This window comes from Mobula hypostoma, chromosome X2 (assembly GCF_963921235.1).
Source record: "Mobula hypostoma chromosome X2, sMobHyp1.1, whole genome shotgun sequence".
NCBI lineage: Eukaryota > Metazoa > Chordata > Chondrichthyes > Myliobatiformes > Myliobatidae > Mobula > Mobula hypostoma.
In genome coordinates, this window is record NC_086129.1 from 46,330,390 (window position 1) to 46,352,815 (window position 22,426).

The 22,426-nt window shown below is 41.1% G+C and overlaps 1 protein-coding gene across 3 annotated transcripts in view; it reads right to left on the reverse strand.

Moving 5' to 3' along the window:
* Positions 1–2,303: 2,303 nt before the first annotated feature.
* The window catches only part of dpagt1 (dolichyl-phosphate (UDP-N-acetylglucosamine) N-acetylglucosaminephosphotransferase 1 (GlcNAc-1-P transferase)), a 28,457-nt gene continuing 8,334 nt past the window's right edge, over positions 2,304–22,426 (reverse strand). The window contains exons 4-10 of one of the 3 annotated variants that reach the window (XM_063038569.1): positions 22,001–22,214; positions 20,605–20,751; positions 19,997–20,081; positions 16,629–16,817; positions 16,170–16,257; positions 11,148–11,303; positions 2,304–2,780 (exon numbers count right to left, since the gene is read on the reverse strand). In XM_063038569.1, the coding sequence (XP_062894639.1) occupies positions 2,709–2,780; positions 11,148–11,303; positions 16,170–16,257; positions 16,629–16,817; positions 19,997–20,081; positions 20,605–20,751; positions 22,001–22,214 (951 nt within the window). In that variant the 3' untranslated portion in view covers positions 2,304–2,708. Of the gene's footprint in view, positions 2,781–2,810; positions 4,136–5,787; positions 7,501–11,147; positions 11,304–16,169; positions 16,258–16,628; positions 16,818–19,996; positions 20,082–20,604; positions 20,752–22,000; positions 22,215–22,426 lie in introns of those variants that run through there. The other 2 variants (XM_063038568.1, XM_063038570.1) reach the window with 2 other exon arrangements.

The following is a 22,426-nucleotide window of genomic DNA, read 5'->3' on the forward strand; positions in this document are numbered from 1 at the left end:
AAGAGTAAAAGAGAAGCAAGAGTAGATATTGCAACCCTGGAAACTAACACCGGAGAGATAACACCAAAGTCAGCATGGTTTCCTTAAGGGAAAAACGTGCCTGACAAATCTGTTGGAATCACAAACAAGAGAAAATCTGTGGATGCTGGAAATCCAGAGGAACACACACAAAGTGCTGAAGGAACTCAGCAGGCCAGGCAGCATCTATGGAAAAGAATACAGTCGACGTTTCGGGCCAAAACCTTTCAGCTGGACTGTTGGAATTCTTTGAGGAAGTAACAAGCAGGATAGACAAAGGAGAATCAGTGAATTTTCAGACAACCTTTGATAAGGAGCTGCACATGAGGCACTTAACAAAAGTTTATGGCACTACAGGAAAGATACTAGCATGGATAGAGTATTGACTGATTAGCAGGAGACAAAGAGTGGAAAAGCCTTTTCTGAATGGCTGCTGGTGACTAATGGTCACCAGGGGTCTGTGTAGGGATCACTTCTTTTTACGTTGCAAGTCAATGATTTGGATAATGGAATTGATGGCTTTGTGGCCAAGTTTGTGGACAACACAGAGATAGGTGGCGGGGCAACTAGTTTTGAGGAAGTAGAGAGGCTACAGAAGGACTTGGACAGATTAGGAGAATGGACAAAGGAGTGGCAGATGGAATACAGTGTCAGAAATCATATGGTCTTACTCTTTAATAGAAGAAATAAAAGGGTAGACTATTTTCTAAATGGAAAGAAAATACAAACCTCTGAGGCAGGATTCCCTAAAGGTTAATTTTTATGTTCAGTCGGCATTGAGGAAGGCAATGTAAGCATTCATTTCAAGAGGACTAGAATGTAAAAGCAAAGATGTAACTGGTGAGGCCTTACTTGGAGTATTCTGAGCAGTTTTGGGTCCCCTTATCTAATAGAAAATGTACTGGCATTGGAGTGTGTCCAGGGAAAGTTCATGAGAAAGACTCTGGGAATGAACAGGTTAACATCTGAGGAGTATTGAATGACTCTGGGCCTGTACTTGCTGGAATTTAGAAGAATGAGGAAGGATGTCATTGAAACCTACTGAATGTTGAAAAGCCTAGATAGAGTGGATGCAGAGAGGATGTTTCCTATGGTGGGTGAGTCTAGGACCAGAGGACACAGCCTTAAAATAGAGAGACATCCATTTAGAATGGAGATGAGGAGAAATTTCTTTGGCCAGAGAGTGGTGGGATATGGAGGCAGAAAAGGTTTAGTTCAATTCAGCATTGTGTTCGGTGAATACATCACCAGCTGAAGAGTCTGTTCCTGTGCTGTATGGTTCTATATGTCTATCCTAACGTCAGTCCTAAATGGCCAATTCCTTATGAGTCTAAATTCTTCATCTGGGGGAATATCTTTCATGTATTCAGCCTGTCAAACTTTGTAAGTACGTCAAATGAACTCTTTGAGCTTCCAGCCGGGTACAGGTATCGATTATAACCAATGTTTCGATGACAAACTCTGCCATCTCCTTCAGGGATGATGCTGATGAAGATGACAGAGTTTGTCATTGAGATATCAATTATAGTCGATACCTGTACCTGGCTGGAAGCCCGAGAAGAGTTTATTTGTCATATCCATCAGGAAAGCAATAGATCCTTTTGTAAGAATGTGTTTCCTTGTATGTATTTTGTATGGTTCAGTTGGAACTCTTCTCATTCTTTCAAATTTTAAGAGTATACAGGCTCACCCTTGCCTTGTACAGCAAACCCACTGATCTTGAAAAGTTTCTAAGAAATGTTTAGTGTATTGTGTACCTTGCAAATACATCCATTTTTAGATAAAATTGAGCAAGGAAACAATATAAAGCTGCAGGTGCAGCCCCACTAAAACCACCTTACTCATGTATTCAACTTCTCTTATTATGAAGATAAAATAATCTATGTCCTACTCATTGCTTGCTGCAACTATGTTAGCATTTAATAACATGTATACAACGAAATCTAACTCTTCTGAACATCATCATCCATTCTGTCACCACTTGAAAATATTCTGCTTTGGGCACCAAAGTGAATAATGGTACACTCCATCATATTTTCAAATACTAAATAGTGAAATGTTCAAATCACTATTTTGGTATCAATTATTTCCTTACAGATAACTTGGCAGAGTTTATCATTTTTAAAACAATTTCAGCAGATAAAAATTACCTTTGGCTATAATTTTGATATCTTAATTTTCAATCTCAGAGTCAGAGGGCAGACAATTTATCAATGGCAGGGATACCATTAAGACTTTTAATCAGCTGTCAAAATATAAAAAGCGTGCATAAATCAATAATGTCTTAACCAACTGGCATATCTTGTGAAATTTGTTGTTTTGCGCAGCAGTACATTGCAATACATAATAAAAATCTATAAATCACTATACATATTATAATCTCTATAATTGCAGCTACCATCAGGTAGGAGATACAAACAGCTGAAGCCCCTTTGTCTTGCAATCCCCTGTGTCTCCTCTCTCAGGTGTTCGGAGTATTTGGTTAGTAGTGCTGTCGCAGTCAAGAAGTTCTTGAAAGTGCGCTCTCCATTAATTACTGATATCCTTCCGTTCCTTTAGTAAGTTCTTCTAATCCTTTGAGTGCAGGGGGTTTAAACCTGAAGTAACTTGTATCACATACTGCTTTGGTGGCACTGAAGAGGCTTCTTGCATCACCAGAGTCTGCCATTCTCTGGCTTTCCAGGGCATTCTCAATCTACCAGGAATTCTTTAGCTCCCTCACCATGTGCTGGAGATTTGCCTTGGCTCTGGAGTAAGCTTCTCTTGGGGAAAGAAAACACAACCAGGTTCAAGGACAGCTGCTTTCCTTCAATCATTTGGTCCCTAAACCAAACGACAAAACCTTAACCACTAGAGATCAGCAACACTATGACCATTTTGATCACTTTGCACTAAAAGGGACTTAGGTGGTTTCTATTGTTCCATTGTATTCTTTCTTGTAAACATTCTGTATGATATGTTTTCTTATGAATGCTGTTCATGTGATGCTATGTGCCTGTGACATTGCTGCAAGTAAGCTTTTCATTTCACCTATGCATACGTGTACTTGTGAATATTATAATAAACTTGACTTTGTTTTTGAAGCAGCAGGATCAGATTTGTCCTGTTTTTTGCTAACAGGATATACCTGGGCAAACTACCATTGTCAGGTAGGCACCAGTATTGTAACTACACCCCTGTACCTACATGTACTTGAGTATATGACAATAACATTTACTTTGACTCGAACAGCTTGGCTAGAGATGTGGCTAGTTCTGCATCACAAACTTTCAATATTACAGTCAGGATCATGGCTGATTTTGTGCCTTGCCCACTTTCCACCTGATACTCATGTCATTGGATACTCTTAGAGCTTCAAAAAATCTATGGCTGTAAGCAGTCCTCTGGGACACAAGGGGCGTCCTCTTCATTTTAATTGGCTAATCAATATCCTAAATTTTTGTTGCTTTGAAGATAAAACACTAGAATCATTGATGCAACCTCAATCAAGGAACAAAATGTGGATAACATCTCTCACCTCAACACTGAACACAATATATGGACTCGAGAACTTCATTTATTTATTTATTTATTTATTGGTATTTGCATAGTTTGTCTTCTTTTGTACCTTGGTTGTCAGTTTTTGTGTGTAGTCTTTCCATTGATTCTATTGCATTTATTTATTCCGCTACGAATATCTGCAAGAAAATGAATCTGGTGACACTGCCCAGAAGGTGGCAATGGCAAACCACTTCTGTAGAAAATTTTGCCAGGAACCATCATGGTCACAAGACCATGACTGCCCACGACATATGACATGGCAAATAATGATGATATGGTGACGTACAGTTGCAAGAAGTAGTACGTGAACCCTTTGCAATTACCTGGCCTTCTGCATTAATTACTCATAAAATGTGGTCCTTATCTTCATCTAAAATCACAATAATAGACAAACAATCTGCTCAAACTAATAACACACAAACAATTCTACTTCTCATCAATACTGTAAACACCATTTAAACAATCAGAGTCTAGGTTCAATAAAACATGTGGAACTCTGTAGCGGTAAGCTAGTTGGAGTCAGGTGCTCTAACCAATGAGATGAGATTGGAGGTGTGGATTGTAGAGGTACCTTGCCCTGTAAAAAAAGACACAAAGTCAGGTTACCAACAGAGCCTGCTCTTCTCAATAAAGATCTGTTTATGTGCACGATGCCTCGATCACAACAAGTTTCAGAGGACCTTAGAGATGCATGAAGCCAGAAAAGGCTGCAAAAGAATTTCTAAAGACCCAAGTGTTCATTAATCTACAGTGAGAAAAATTCCCTCCAAATAGAGGGAATTCAGTACTTTTGCTACTCTCCCTATGAATGGGTGTCCTGCAAGGTCACACAAAGAGCACACTGTACAATGTTGAAGGAGGTGAAAAAGACCTGCAGAAATCTCTAGAACTTGCTAAAGTCTCTGACAATGGAAGGACACACTGCTCTACAAATTAAAAAAAACATTGCTGCAGGTCTTAAGTTTGCAATAGACCACCTGGATGTTCCACAACACTTTTGGGACGATGTCCTGTGGACAGATAAGACAAAAGTTGAACTTTTTGGCTACGTTTGGAGGAAAAAGGCAAGCACACCAACACCAAAACCTCATCCTAACAGTGAAGCATTGTGAAGGAGCAACATGGTTTTGGGCTACTTTGCTGTCTCAGGGCATGGACCACTTATAATCGTAGAGGGAACAATGAATTCAAAATTGTTTCAATACATCTTACAGGAGAATGTCAGGGCAGCCATCCGTCACATGAAGCCTAATAGAATTTGGATGATGCAATAAGACAATGATCTGAAACAAAAATAAATCAACAATAGAATGGTTTAAAAAGAAGAAAATTCATCTTTTGTAATGGCCTGAAGAGGGCTGTTCAAGCAAGGTATCTCAGAAATACTGATGAACTGAAATGGTTTTGTATGTAAGAATGGTCTAAAATTCCTCCTCGCCATTGTGCAAGTCTGATCAGCAGCTACAGGAAACGTTTGGTGGAGGTTATTGCTGCTAAAGGAGGTTCACATACATTTTTCCAGCCTAGACTGTGAATGATTAAACAATATGTTCAATAAAGACATAAAAAGTACAATTTTCTGTGTATTATTAGTTTAGGCAGATTATGTTTGTCTATTATTGTGACTTAGATGAAGATCAGCCCACATTTTACGAGTAATTAATGCAGAAAACCAGGTAATTGCACAGGGTTCACGAACATTCTCTTGCAACTGTAGATGTACGTTGATAATGTATTTACTTTAAGGTTGCACCTATGATTCTTGCATGCAAAAATTCAATTACATTTTTCTGATAGGCAAGCCAGTTATTTGGAATATTGACAATGGAACATGGATGTTAATGTTAAAGCCTTATGTACAAACTCACCATCTAACAGCAAGATTAAGTTTGAACCAGGTGTTTTGCAGCATCTGTGGTTCAGTGGCATCAATCTTGCCAAGTCACAATATCTTGAGCACAAATGCTCTCAGTTCAGTGTATGTGCATTCCAAAGACATTTGGTAAACAAAAGGTTTAATTTCCTCTTTCACATCCATAAAAGAAAAAGACTAAATTTTGAATTAGAATTCACAAATGTGTCTTATGTCCAGTATATGTAGTTAAATTCTCATCTTTATTTGGTTCTTGAAATCACAATTCTCAAACCCATAGTTTATATTATCATCAACTTAAGAGCATCTCATTCCCAGTTACACACACATATACATCATCTATTTTACATACAATGTATAAAAATTGAAATGTTCTCTCATACATTATTCACTTATCTTTCCAGTTATCATAATTGAGGTCATACCAAGATAACAAACATTTAGGAAATTTTAAACATTAAGTAGTTTTGACTGAGTCAATTTCAGTGTCCAGTGACAGCATTTTATCCTTGCCTTGAACACATAAAACATCTGGATGATAGGATTTCTGTTTCTTATCAATAGTAGTTTAAATAACTGTGTAAAGTTTTAGTATGTAAATTAGGGAAGTGAAATGTGATGAAAATTGACAAGAAATTTGATGTGCATTTTCATTCAGTTGATTTTTCAAGTTATTGAATGGCTTAGGACTTTACCCAGTGTTGTCCTAGTGTTGTCCACCCAGCTCTTACCCATCCTTCTAGTTTTCATTTATAGTAATTTATTTTCTAGGATGGTAATAAAAACAGAAAATACTGTCAATTTCAGCAAGTTATGCAACAGCTGTGGAGAGATAAAGTGAATTACTATTCCATGGTTTGTCTCTACTCAGAAGACATAGAAATTGCTGAATGTTTCCATGAATTTTGTTATTTTAAATCTGCAGAGCTCTACTTTTATTTTAAACTGGCAGCTATTTCTTTGGAGTATTGATGCTGAAATCAGGGTCATAACATACAGCTTATTGACAGCAAGAGAATGGTAGGATAGCAACTTCCTTTTTTTAAAAAAACACTATGTTCAAACATTACAGAGACTGATTTGCTTTGCCTTTCGTTATCCAATCCATCCTGAGGGGATTTAGTAAGCATCACTGGCATTCTATAACATTGACCAAGTTTACAAGTTTCACACACCAAATTCCACACTGCAAATTTCCTATTTCAAATCAGTGGTCATGAGGGAAAGACACACTAGTACCATGGTATGTTACTTAGCATGCATCCTCCTAATGGAGTTGCTACCAAATATCACCTCAAGCTGCAAGACTTTCGGGGAAAGGCTCAGGAATGCAGATGCACTTTCTGTTAGTATAGTCCATCTGTTTGTCTGTTCGTATAGACACACAGATATCTTCTCTGAAAACTTCCCAAGATCTTTATCATCAACATTTGGACAGGATCTTTTATGGACGAAGTAAGAATGCTAAAGGAGAACAGGAATAACACAAAAGCTCACCTGACTTCATAGTCAATGGTAATTAGAGCTTAGAATCTCTAGAATTGAGCAAGTCACCTTGAAGTTAAAACAAAGGATTCAAAGGACTGAAAGGCTTTGCTTTACAGTAACAAACTCTATGATATTGCACCACATTCTAGAGGAACAAATGGTAAAGACGTGTGCAACATAATGAAGTGCATCATTCAAGAAAAAATATTTTGAAATTGTCTCCACACTATTTGGAGACACTGTCACGTTATTTTAATCAGTTCATTTAAATTATAAAAACATTCTCTATCACTGATTCTTTCAATGCCCACAACAATTAAGCATTACTTTTCCAAGACTAATTTTCAGCAACATTACTCAACAATGAAGTGCACTAACAATAAAACAAAACTCCAACTCAATATATCCAACCAAGCAATCAACAGATACTCCTGTATCCAGCAAGCTCTGATAGGCAGCTTGGAGTAATAACTCCCCAGAGGAATAACCATGCTTCAAATATTTGAGAATGAGAATCAGACGTCGTAAAACCAGCGGACCAGGTGGTAACGAATCAGAAAAGCAAACACACTTCCTGAGACCTGAGGGGTTATTAAAGATATATAGGTTAAAATGCAAATATCATTACATTCTGAATTTTAAATTGCCCAACTTTGAATGATAAGCGAAAATGAAGCTCATTTTGCAAGCAGGTTAAGGTTTCTATGGTCCTACAGTGGGGTCTGGATATCATTGTTGCTCTCCACTGGCTTCAAGCACTGCATCAGCAGTAAACTTGTACAGAAACATGGACCGCTGCTGTTTAGAGTTCGGCAAACTGTTCAGAAAAGAGTGAACGATAAGAATTGTATAATACATTGGTGGGGCCACTTTTGGAATATTGTATTCCGCTTTGGTCACTCAGCTATAGGAAAGATGCTGTTAAGCTGCAAAGAATGCAGAAAAGATTTCGTGAGGATAATGCCAGGACTCAAGACACTGAGTTATAGAGGTTGAGCAAGTTACGACTTCATTCACTGGAATGTTTGATAATAAGGTATGATCTTATAGAGTTGTATAAAAATCATACAACTGCAGAGGTTTAAAGTGAGAGGGGAGAGATTTAGCAGTAATCTGAGGGGCAACTTATTCATCCAGAGGATAATCAATGTATGGAATGAGCTGCTAGTGGAAGTGGTTGAGGCAGGTGCTTTGACGACATTTAAAATCATGGACAGACAAGGTCTAGAGGGATATGGTGCCATGAGCCCTACGGACCTTTGCCGCTTGCTATAGAGCTTTGGGCTTCTAGGTTCTCGAGCACTCTATTTACTAATTGATCGAGCTGTTAAACCCTGGTGTTTGCTGTTTAATCTTGTCAAGTGAATTGTGATTGGCACAGGTTTCCCGTATTTTATTATTATTTAAAGGGGCTCTCATTTAGCACCGTTTCGGAGTCCTTGTGTTTTTGGAGAATGATTTGTCTCACAGGGTTGCTCAGTCATGTCTCTTATGCTCTATTGGTATTCCCATGTCTAACCTGTTGTTTTCCTTTCTTCTTGGGAGTTTCCTGTTCCCCCTCACCTGGGTTGAGTCGTTGCCAGAGTCCACTGTGACGGAGTCTGCTGTTCCTCCGCACTTGGGTCCAGTCATGCCAGCGACCACCGTGACAGTCAGTCTCCACTACAATTGACCAACGGGGATTCTACAGCGGCTTTGACACCAGTCGGCTAGAGGTGAGGATGCCTTCTTTACTCGGTTCATGTTCTGGAAGGCTGCATTCCAAGTGCTCCCAAAGGCTGTGTTCATTCCGAGTTTCTCCAGTTTATGTTCAAGATTTTTACTGAGGTCCTCTGGGTTGACAAGCTTCACAAGGTCTCCCATGTTATGCTATGTTCCCAAGTCATATGTACAATGCAGAGCCATATGCGCAATGCCATGTTTCCATGCTCCCGAGCCATATGCGCAACGCAATGTTTCAGAGCCATTTGCGCAACACAATGTTTCAGAGACATATGTGCAATGGAATACAAAGTTTCCAAGCCATATACACAATGTTCCTGAGTTTTCCAGCCTGTCTTGAGAGCATCATGCCTGACCCAGGGTTTCCACCCCTTCTCAAGTTCTACAGGGCCTCCTGGGCCATCAAGTGACAGCCTTAGCAAAGGAAATACTGTCATGAGCCCTGTGGGCCTTTGCGGTTTGCCATAGAGCATTGAGCTACTAGATTTCTTGAGCACTCTATTTACTAATTGTTAGAGCTGTTAAGACCCTGGTGTTTTCTGTTTAATCTTATCAAGTTAATTGTGACCTGCACAGATTTCCTGCATTCAATGATAATTTAAAGGGGACTCTCGCTTAGCACTGTTTCAGAGTCCTTGTGTTTCTTGAGAACGATTTGTCTTGCAGTGCTACTCAGTTGTGTCTCCGATGCTCTGTTGGTACTCCTATGTCTAACCTCTTGTTTCCATCTCTACATGGGAGTCTGTTGTTTCTCTGCTCATGGGTCAAGTCACGGCTGCGCCCACATGTCAGAGCCTGCTGTTCCTTCACACCTGGCTCCAGTTCCGCCAGCAACCATCGTGACCATATGGTAAAATGTGGACAAATGGAACTAGCTTAGATGAGCTTCTTAGCTGGCATTAACCAATTGCGCTGAAGGCTCTGTATCTATGCTGTATTAATTTACATGGAAAATCCTCAGTAATGGAGTGGAGATTAAGGGACAGTGATACAGGAAACCTTGCTTAGCACAAGTCTTACCCACTACCAATACTGAAAGAGGAAACATGAAGAAGATCACTACAAATACTTGCTTCTCAGTGGGGTAGTATCATCAACAAATATTCATTCTGTACCAGACTGAACCATTCCTCCTATTTGTAAGACAGTTATTGTTGTGTAAGCCCACCCCCACTTACAATGGCAGCAATGAATTGGAAACAATACACTTGGTTTCACATCTAGCAACACACACAAAAAGTTGCTGGTGAACGCAGCAGGCCAGGCAGCATCTCTAGGAAGAGGTACAGTCGACGTTTCGGGCCGAGACCCTTCGTCAGGACTAACTGAAAGAAGAGCTAGTAAGAGATTTGAAAGTGGGAGGGGGAGGGGGAGAGGGAGATCCAAAATGATAGAAGAAGACAGGAGGGGAAGGGTTGGAGCCAAGAGCTGGACAGGTGATTGGCAAAAGGGATATGAAAGGATCATGGGACAGGAGGCCCAGGGAGAAGGAAAGGGAGTGGGGGAGCCCAGAGGATGGGCAAGGAGTATAGTGAGGCAAGTTTACCTGGTCCATTTCCGACACCTCCCTCCCCTTTCTTGACCTTTCTGTCTCTATCTCTGGAGACAGCTTATCTACTGATGTCTACTATAAGCCTACAGACTCTCACAGCTACCTGGACTATTCCTCTTCCCACCCTGTCTCTTGCAAAAATGCCATCCCCTTCTTGCAATTCCTCCGTCTCTGCCACATCTGCTCTCAGGATGAGGCTTTTCATTCCACAACGAAGGAGATGTCCTCCTTTTTTAAAGAAAGGGGCTTCCCTTCCTCCACCATTAACTCTGCTCTCAAACGCATCTCTCCCATTTCACACACATCTGCTCTCACCCCATCCTCCTGTCACCCCACTAGGAGTAGGGTTCCCCTTGTCCTCACCTACCACCCCACCAGCCTCCGGGTCCAACATATAATTCTCCATAACTTCTGCCACCTCCAATGGAATCCCACCACTAAGCACATCTTTCCCTCCCCCCCTCTGCTTTTCGCAGGGATCGCTCCCTACGCGACTCGTACTCCCTTCTCCAGCCTCGTATCCCTTTTGCCAATCAACCTTCCAGCTCTTAGCTCCATCCCTCCCCCTCCTGTCTTCTCCTATCATTTCGGATCTCCCCTCCCCCTCGCACTTTCAAATCTCTTACTATCTCTTCTTTCAGTTAGTCCTGACGAAGGATCTCAGCCCGAAACGTCGACTGTGCCTCTTCCTAGAGATGCTGCCTGGCCTGCTGCATTCACCAGCAATTTTTATGTGTGTTGCTTGAAGTTCCAGCATTTAGAGATTTCCTCGTGTTTGCGGTTTCACATCTATTTTGCTTTCATGAACAACACAGTTTATAAGAAAGTGTTCTTAAGAATCGTGTAGCCCAGGAGAACACAATAACAATCAAAATAGTACCCTTTTATCCACATTAGAACATTTATGGAGTGACCAGGTATAACTGGGCACAAAGGAGAAATAGCATGCCTCACCTGGATAAGCAGAAGTATAATGGTTAGGGTTCTTTCGTGCTTAGGGCCTATCAGCTTTAATACAAAATTAATCAGAGTCAGGTTGTTGCATTCTGTGTATTCGTTGTTCTCTCCAACTCCATGGTTCACCTCCACCAGGCCCAGTTTGTTGGCTACCTGCAAGACAAAGCGTGAGCTTTCATTCTCAAAGCTTGCTGTTGTCACTGTTTCCTTACCTACTTTAAATAAGAGTGTCCTACATATCACCTGAGTGACTGGACCCTCTAAATGGCTGGTTGAAGATGCAGAACAGCCCATTGACAATGTGCCACTCTGACTGTTCTGTAGTAAGGGGCAAACATGGACTCAATTCAGGAGCAGATTTTTATTTCTTCATTCCACTATCTGTCCTCTACATCAAGGAGACCTTATTTCCATATGGCATAGGAGACCATTATAACCCATTAAGTCTATTCCAGCTCACAGACCAATTACATTTCCCCACTCATTTTCCCTATAATCCAATATTTCCACATTCTAATTAACTCCAAGATTTTACCACTCATCTGCATATACACAAGGCCACTTACAGTGGCCAGTTAACCTACTAACCACGTCTTTGACATGTGGTAGGGAACCCAGGCAGCCACAGAAAGAACGTGCAAACTCAACACAGACAGTACCAGAGGTCAGGACTGAACTTGGGCAACTGGAATCATGATGCATTTGCTCTTTTTGCTGCATCTTAAGTGCATGTTGCCTGGCCATTTTATAGAACACCTCCATCAAGTTTGTCATGTTATGTACCCCGTAACTGGGTTGCCAAACCAGCAGAAATGGACCACTTAGTTGGAGTCTGGATTACTAGGACTAATAAAGTTTTATTAATGAAATAAGTAACACAGTACTCTAATCGTAAGGATGTAAATGCAACAGGTTAGCCATGATAAAACACACATGTACACAGAGCTAGGGTAATAGGAATCACCCAAGCTCTATCGCAGTCCAGGGGTAAAATGATCAGTCTCAAGTGATGCAGAGTTCAGTTCAGCTTAGTACAGTTCGCAGTAATCGCTGTTGTGCCGTTGGGGGGGGGAGGGGGAGAGGGAGGGGGAGAGGGAGAGAAGATTGATTCAAATCTGATTCAGCAGACCTTTGATGTACTTCGCAGTTAGCCCTTGGGCGGACCCTTTGTAATGTCTTCTGTGGTCACCGACTGTGACTCCTCCACTCCGGATACGACCGTTCTTCCGCGGTGAACCCGGCACCCAGGCAAGGGTGGACACACACACCAGGTTCCCGCTGATCGTACCCTTTCACCCTGTGCGTCTAGACCTCCAAACTCTCACCAACTTGTGGGGGCACACCGCTCTTCCAGGGTCTTGTTATTTCGTGATCTCGTGGTGTGTGTCGTGCCTTAGCGAACCTGTTCTTTTTATCCCCCTGCTGGGGTATCACCTGTCCATCAAACAGTTCAGGTTCAAAGCAACTGGTCTCTCAACATTCTGAAATGTGCTTCCTTCTCATTAAACCCTCTCTTCTCTCTTATTAGCATTTTGAATGTTTCTCCATTGTCTCACTTATCTCTCTCATCAGCATCAATCTTCTGATACTTGGTTTGTCGTCACAGTCAGCATCACTCTGGTCTTCAGATTGCTTGCTGTTTTAATTCTTTGTCACACTTCATTGCAATGAAACTCAACAGCAAATCAAGGAACAGAATCTTATCTTTGAACTGGGCACCTTACAGGCTTCTGATTCAACAATGACATAAATAATTTTAAATGATTCTGCTATACCATTCGTTGTGAAGAAAAAGCATTTCAGGATGTATATTGTACACATTTCTCTGATATTAAATTGTACCTTTGAAACCATTCACACACTCACTACAGCTACCTTGCATTTCTTTACATCTGTCATTACTACCTTCACTTCTTTTTGTCATTTAATTCTCTTGACTAAGTCATACTTTATTGATCTCGGGGGAAATTGGTTTTCGTTACAGTTGCACCATAAATAATAAATAGTAATAGAACCATAAATAGTTAAATAGTAATATGTAAATTATGCCAGTAAATTATGAAATAAGTCCAGGACCAGCCTATCGGCTCAGGGTGTCTGACCCTCCAAGGGAGGAGTTGTAAAGTTTGATGGCCACAGGCAGGAATGACTTCCTATGATGCTCAGTGTTGCATCTCGGTGGAATGAGTCTCTGGCTGAATGTACTCCTGTGCCCACCCAGTACATTATGTAGTGGATGGGAGACATTGTCCAAGATGGCATGCAACTTGGACAGCATCCTCTTTTCAGACACCGCCGTCAGAGAGTCCAGTTCCATCCCCACAACATCACTGGCCTTACGAATGAGTTTGTTGATTCTGTTGGTGTCTGCTACCCTCAGCCTGCTGCCCCAGCACACAACAGCAAACATGATGGCACTGGCCACCACAGACTCGTAGAACATCCTCAGCATCATCCGGCAGATGTTAAAGGACCTCAGTCTCCTCAGGAAATAGAGACGGCTCTGACCCTTCTTGTAGACAGCCTCAGTGTTCTTTGACCAGTCCAGTTTATTGTCAATTCGTATCCCCAGGTATTTGTAATCCTCCACCATGTCCACACTGATCCCCTGGATGGAAACAGGGGTCACCGGTACCTTAGCTCTCCTCAGGTCTACCACCAGCTCCTTAGTCTTTTTCACATTAAGCTGCAGATAATTCTGCTCACACTATGTGACAAAGTTTCCTACCGTAGCCCTGTACTCAACCTCATCTCCCTTGCTGATGCATCCAACTATGGCAGAGTCATCCGAAAACTTCTGAAGATGACAAGACTCTGTGCAGTAGTTGAAGTCCGAGGTGTAAATGGTGAAGAGAAAGAGAGACAAGACAGTTCCCTGTGGAGCCCCAGTGCTGCTGATCACTCTGTAGGTCACACAGTGTTGCAAGCACACGTACTGTGGTCTGCCAGTCAGGTAATCAAGAATCCATGATACCAGGGAAGCATCCACCTGCATCGCTGTCAGCTTCTCCCCCAGCAGAGCAGGGCGGATGGTGTTGAACGCACTGGAGAAGTCAAAAAACATGACCCTCACAGTGCTCGTTGGCTTGTCCAGGTGGGCGTAGACACGGTTCAGCAGGTAGACGATGGCATCCTCAACTCCTAGTTGGGGCTGGTAGGCGAACTGGAGGGGATCTAAGTGTGGCCTGACTATAGGCCGGAGCAGCTCCAGAACAAGTCTCTCCAGGGTCTTCATGATGTGGGAGGTCAATGCCACCGGTCTGTAGTCATTGAGGCCGCTGGGGCGCGGTGTCTTCGGCACAGGGACGAGGCAGGACATCTTCCACAGTACAGGAACCCTCCGGAGCCTCAGGCTCAGGTTGAATACATGGCGAAGTACTCCACATAGCTGAGGGGCACAGGCTTTGAGCACCCTGGTACTGACACCATCTGGTCCTGCAGCCTTGCTTGGGTTGAGACATTTCAGCTGACTTCTCACCTGTTCCTATATCTCCCATATTGTTTTTCTGCTCTGCCTAACACCTCTTTCGCACACCAACCACTAGAATCATAGAGAAGCACAACACAGAAACAGGACTTTCAGCCCATCTAGTCCATGCCAAAAACATTCAAACTGCCTACTCCCATCAAGCTGCACTAGGACCATAGCCCTTCATATCCCTACTATCTATTTACCTATCCAAACTTTACTTAAACATTAAAATTGAGCTTGCATGCACCACTTGCGCTGGGGGGCTCATTCTACATTCTCACGACCCCGAGTGATGATATTTCCCTTCATGTTTCCCTTAAACTTTCCACCTTTCACCCTTAACCCATGACCTTTGGTTGTAGTCCCACCCAACCTCAGTGGAAAAGCCTGCTTGCATTTACCCTGTCTATACCTCTCATGATTTTATATACCTCTATCAAATCTCTTCTACATTCTAAGGAATACAGTCCAGATCTATTCAATCTTTCCTTATATCTCCGGTCTTCCAGACCCAGCCATATCCTTGTTTATTTCAAGTGCTAATAATTTAAAACTAAATGATTTTAGTGCATAAATCTTTAAAAGGACACCTTGGGTGAACTGGATACTCCAGAAAAGATCAGAAGCAGACTGATCTCCAAATCTGTATTGTGGATAAAATAATCTTCTATAAACAGAATCCTGAAATGAGAGGTAGATAGAAATAGTGCGGATGAAATTAAGTCAGATGTGATGTATCCATTTTACTGCTCAGTACATTGTATATTGTGAAAATAAGTTGAAGTGACTTAGTAATGAACGCAGATCATTACAGCACAGTACAGGCTTCAGCCCATGATACTGTGCTGAGCTTTAACCTACTCTAAGATGATCTAACCTTTCCCTGCCAACATAGTTCTCCATCTTTCCATCATCCGTGCCTAGTTGTTTATTAAATGCCCCTAATGTATCTGCCTCTATCACCACACCTAGTAGCACATTCCATGCACCTCCAACTCTGTGCAAAAAAACTACCTCTGACATCCTCCTCCCTATACTTTCCTTCCATCATCTTAGAATTATGCTCCCTTGTATTAGCCATAAGAATGAGCTCCCATAAGATCAAGTTCAAAAGTCTGATGCAAGTAAATAAATACTCTCCAAGAATGGCAGAACTGGTTTCCATGCACTCTCCACTTTTAGCAATTGTTCTTCCTTATTAGTCCATGTGCTTTTGATGCCATTCATTACAGTACTGTGCAGTTATGGCTACGATATTAAGTGATTTGTGTATTTTATATTTTGCAGAATATGTACACAGATGCAAAATATACTGAAACCTTTTGAACTGGTAATTATCTGACCTGAATAAAACAAAAGCAATTAAAAACCCATAATATTATTTTTTCAGGGATGACACATTGCTCTTTTATAAATCAGTTTTAAGAATATATACTATGCTGCAGAGGTGCGTTGCAACTGATTTTAAAGAATAATACACTCAGCAAATCAAAATTTGCATCATACCCAAGCCAACTGATTGCCCACTAATTTCTAATATCAAGTACCTTTAAAATTGCGAATCCAAGTTTAGGCAAATCCTTAGTTTTGAATTTTGAGTAACTCATGCCTAGCTTTCCAGTGCTGGGATCTAGTCTGGATGGGGAAAAGAATGAAAAAATATTACGATTTATGTATTGTTCGCTGGCACATATTACTCATACAGTAGATGCAATAGGGGACTAGTGGCAAAACATTTTTACACATCATCTAAGTTTCAGGTATAAATAGGCAACAGTCAACATTCCCACCCTTTTGTCAGCTTTCTATAAGATTAACATTAGGCAATAATGCTTTGTGCTCTTTCAGAAAATATCTCCCCACCGGATTGGTTTACCTTTCTTTGAGACGGTCGGCAGATAGAGGAGCCAATATTGTTCACTTCCTTCCCCAGCAGTAGTGTAGTGATTTGGAATAGACTAGGACTCTGATCTTAAACTAAGTGTGAAAGTTAAACAAGAACATACCTGGGCATTCGATGCCGCGGACACGGAATGACATGGAAAAGCTGAGGCACCGAGTATAGGAAGTTGAGCGTTTGAGGGATGAAAAACAACATCATGGTCTTGCTGAAGTGGCCAAGGATCCCAACCACTGCAAAAGTCATTCCTGCAAAGTAACAGAATGTGTCGCCCACAAATGCACTGGATGGGTACCTGCAGTGCATAAAGTGACACAGGTCAAAATGACATACAAGATGGGTAGCTGCAGCACAAAAGGTTCAAGTTCAATCAATTATCATTCAACCATACACCAAGATATCCAAACAAAACAGCGTACATCCAGAACCAAGGTGTAAGCACATTACCAACAGCACACTGCACACAGCACAAATAGCACATCTGGTTACGATTTCAGAAAAACCTAGTCACAAAGAAAACAAAAATAGCCAAAGTCCCTGAGTTGTCCCAGTCCCATTGAGGGACTAGTGCTCGCCACAACAGAGGCAACACAGCTCCCGCACCATCGGTCTTTCCAGTGAACCAGTGAACTGGACTTGGAATATTCTACGTTACCAATGTCCATCAGAGTCTTGAGATCCCAATAAAAATGTCCAAGACAATCACTTGCACCGTCTTGGCACAATAACTGTACACAACAAGTCCAGGTGACAACAGAAGAATGTTATGCAGTAAGTCCAGTTCCATCACTATCGAGCAACTCGCTGATGGGATAGGCCTGCAGTACTTGATGTCCTTAATGTCCAGCAGTGATTTGTGATCGTAAAGAAGACATAGAAGATGAACAAATAACCTTTGGTTCAACCCGGAGTGGCTGCTGTGCCTGAGCGCACAGCCATCTTACCGGGAGTTAAATGATACAGATCAAAATGACTCAATGGATGGATACCTGCAACGCACAAAGTGATTCAGGTCAAAATTATTTTCCACCAACAAACTAATACAGCCCACCCCATCTTTCAGCATTAAGAAATAAACCCCGAGTAAGAAATTTAAATTTCCATCTTTTTATATACTGTCCTGTGTGCATACAATGGCCCCATAATCATGTCACCTTTCCTATGAAATAATCCCATACTTTGCACAGTAGCTACAAAACTTCTGACTTCTTACAATATTGCAATGATGGCTCATTGAGAAATTGAGAGAAATAAGAGGCCAGGGAGTCCACAAGTACTATAAGCTATGGATGCTTCTTATAATCGCTTAGCAATCATCACACCTGCACCAAAGGTCACTTCTGACTTATGGAGAAATTACTGAAATGTGGTATTGATGAATCCGGTCAGATGGCAGCACGCTTAGTCGCAGTAGCCTCTCCGAGTCCAAATAACGGCATAAATATGTGCCTTAAACTTTTTTTCCCTGGTGATTGCAAGACCCTGTTAAACATTGGTAATAAAAATTACTGCAAGTCCGGTTCATTGTTGAGACTGACAGCAGATAAGCTATGTTTTGTTGTGTGGACCAGATTTTGTTACAGCCTCCCAGGGGAGGTGGCATTGGCAATGAGAGAGAGAACAGAGGGGCCCATGCTGGGCTGGGGGCTGGCTCCTGCAGGACTGTTCTCTCGTTGGTGCTACTCCTCCAGTGTTCGCTCCCTGGAATGCAAGCTTGATTTTCTTCATCGGCAGCTGACTCAGTGAGAGACGAGGAACTGCTGTTCTTGCAGACACGTGACACCAGGACACCATTCCATGCACCATCAATCTTCAGGCCATGTCACTCAAGGATCGGTGCTAATATTGTTTTTGTGACTGTATGTGCTCGATCGTAACTATATGTATGTACAGTGCTTTGCACCTTGGACCTGGAAGAATGCTGTTTAGCTAGATTAATATGAATGACAATTAACCTTGAACAATGTGATACTGCAGATGATGTGATTCAATGATATCCCACCCACCACCATTCCTTTGTCTAAGTAGGTTATCTTTCTCCACCCCCCCATCTATTTCTCCATTTTCTGAGTGCTGCATCTTGACTGCTACCACAAGTGACAACTAAATAGTGAAAAACAACAGCTCTTAATGATTGATGGACAAGAGAATGTTACCTACAGCACAGAAACAGACCATTCAGCCCAAATGGTCCATGCCAACAGAGATGTCACATAACTAGAAAATAAACAGTATGCCACTCTTACAGATATTAAGGTAAGATCCTTAATTCAAAGGGAAAAGTGTGCTATTGACTTATAACATAGTACACATCCTCCAAGCAATTTGGCTTTGCTCTTTTCTCCAGTTATCATAAACACAGAAGATTCCGCAGATCAGGCAGCATCTATGGAAATAAATAAATAGTCGATGTTTCTGGCCAAAATCCTTCATCGAGACTGGAAAGGAAGGGTGAAGACGCCAGAACAAGAAAATGGGGAGAAGGTGTACAAGGTGGCAGGTGAGACCACATGAGGGGGAAGTGGACAGGTAGGGAAGTGGGGGGGGGGGGGAGGTTGAAGTGAGAAGCTGGAAGGGGATAGACTTAAGAGGTAAAGGGCTAAAGAAAGATTCTGACAGGAGAGGAGAGTGGACCATGGGAGAAAGGGAAGGAAGAGGACGGCATGAACATCTATTTCTCTAACTGTTGGTTATTCCTTCCCCCCCTCCATTTGCCATTCCCCATTCTGGCTCCCCTCTTACCCCTTCTCTCCCCCTCATCTGCCCATCACCTCCCTCTGCTGCCTCTCCTCCTTCCCTTTCTCCCCAGTCTATTCTCCTATCCTATCAGATTCCTCTTTCTCCAGACCCTTAAATCACCTCCGGCTTCTTACTTCATCCCCCCCCCCCACCCACCTTTCCCTTCACCTGGTCTCACCCCATCAGCTTGTACTCCTTCTCCACCCAACTTTCTATTCTGGCTTCTTCACCCTTCTTCTCCAGTTCTGGGGAAGAGTCTTGGCTCAAAACATCAACTGTTTATTTCTTTCCATAGGTGCTCCCTGACCTGTTGAGTTCCTCCAGCATTTTGTGTTACTCCAGTGATCAAACTTGATTAATCATCTGTGGCCATGCCTTCAACTATGAAGGTGGCAAAGGTTCAAAGTTACGCTCTTAAAGTATTGTCCTTTTTTCCTTTATAATATTCTATAAAGCTACTTTTGACCATTTAGTCCAATTTTATTATGTAGGTTGGTATAAATTTTTGCTTGATATTACTATTAGGAAGTACTGTACCTTGAGATTTGCCATGTTAAAAGTGCAATCTAAATGCAAAATGATAATTTTGCACATATATTAATTAATGTGGAGTTATAATGTTCTAAGCAAAGCAATGGAAATCATTTCCAGGTCAATCTACAACTCAGTGGTACGTGCCCACCTAGTATTCACCGCCTGACATGAAACAAGAGAAATGTAAAAATAGTACTGTACCAATTATGGTATAACAGTCCTAAAGTGGTGAAGAAAAAGGGTATCATGAAGTACAGGGAGAATATGTGGTCATCCTTGTAGTCACCTAGGAAGAAGACAAATGAGTAGTTGTGTTAATATTTACCACCTTTGCAGAAGATGTCACCCATTGCTTTACTCCTTTTATAAGTTATTTTTTTCTCTTTTGCTCTAACTAGTTCTTAATAAAACTTTCTGGAGCTCCCAAAATGATGAACAAATTAAAAAACATTCAATTCCCCAAATAGAACCTTACACCATAGTTTTGCCAAGACGACAGAATTCAACCAAGATAGGAACAGGATAGGCCATCTAGACTTGTGCCTTGTGTATGGGAGTGGTTTCACAAAAACAAGATAGATTTCATTTTTATTTATCACTTGCACTCATTCCAAGCCAAAATGCAGCACTCCTGTCGAACGGGTTAGGGTCATGGGGCCGGAGCCTGACCCTGAAATCCCTCATTAATTCCACATGGAAACCCTCCCAATACATTCCAATATAACAAGGTGTTTGGAATTGGATGGCTTCACATAAAATGAACCAGTCCTTAGCCACAAGGTTTAAATTCCATGGATACATCAACTCACCATTTAGTTCTATTAAATTAAAAATGATGATTGACATGGCAATCACTACAGACTGTCCAGCCTCAATTCCATTGATACCAGCCAGAATGTTGATGGCATTTGTGCAAAACACTGCCAGCATCCCCATATAGGCATAATACAGAATTCCTGAAAGGCACAAAACAGATGACATGGATATTGATGTAGGTATTTCATTACATTTACAGTACAATAACATTGCATTGCATAATTTTTTGTTCCATCTCTTCCCCAACACCACCAAATTCTGTCATTGCTGCTGCTCTCTCCCACTTCACCATGTGCTCACTCAGATTCGATACCACAGCCATATGTCCATCCTGGCTATTTCTGTGATCAGCATTAAATCTGCTGGCATTATTTTACACCAAAATACATGAATTCTCAATTGAATACTTGCATAAATTATCTCTAGATTCCACTTTGAAGAAAATATCAAGAACTTTACTTTCTAACAGGTGTTGATCATTTCCCTTGGTTGTAGGTACAACAGACAAGCAAACAAAGAAACTTCTACCTATATTACACACCATTGCTGCTTTGCATGTTCATTATATCCTTTCAACTCAAGTGATTCCACTACTACAGTCTTTCTGAGACTACACACAAGATCTCCCAATTTACTGAATACTTGAACTTCTGTCTCCATTTTTAATTATCATTATGTTGCATTAGCAGCAAATTGCAAATCCAATGCCATTGTACATAGAGTTAATGTTTCATTAAAATTCTATTAAAGGTATTTCAAATCTTTAACAAGCAAATTAGTTTTACTAGAAAATTTGATCAGAATGTGTTGGTCACAAGCTAAATTCTTTCATCCTGGGCAAATACTTTAGTTTGTTTTGATGATTATTCTCCACATGATGGTTTAAAGATTTATTGGTCTAATACTCAATGAGTAGAGAATACAAAACAAAACCTATGTATGATAAAGAGATTAGAGTTGGAGAATACGAGACAAAAGTTACAAGGCATATTTTGTCTAGTCTTAGCAATCATATTCCAGCAAAGACAAATTTAATAAGATGAACCAGTCTTCAGCAACATAACCCTCAAGTTTTTAAATTCCATGATAAGTCAATTTCTTAAACAAACATGAAACTATTGTCTTTATTTGTGTGTAACTACTGCTATGTTTGTAAGGAATAGATGGGTTATTAGAATTTATATAATTTAGAAAATTTTATGTGGATTTGGAGAGCAAGTGAGCCACAGAACAGAATCTCAGGATTTTGTATTAATGTCAGCATAGACTACAAATCAGACGGACAAAAAAAACTTGCAAAGCAACAGGCATACATGGCAAGTAAAACTTATTCATTTAACTGGCCAGTAACAACGATGAAGCTGCCGGCAAGAGAATTTCTGAACTTACCCAAGTCTAAATGGAGACCCAGAAACATGCGCAAGGGTTTTGGCACCACAATTGTGGTGTTGCCAAAGTTGGTGAAGTACACCATGAGTAGGGGCAGGGAGGCCATGGTCGGCAACAACAATTTGTGTCTCCATTGCAGGTTGAGGACATCATCAGCAAACCCCAAGAATATCATGCAACAGATGGCAAGGAGGGCCCCAATTAACTGCACAAACTGACAACAAAAGTTCAAATTAAATTATGATAAAAATTCAACTTTTTAAAATACATTTTTGTATTGAACTGACTTTACACAAACTTCTGTCTTTTTTGTTACATGTTACTTCCATCAGATGCTCAAGAAGACTACAAGGAAGAACATTAAATCAAGTTAGGCACTTTCATAAATTTTCTCATTTTCTCCTTCATGGCTTGAGCTTGAAAATT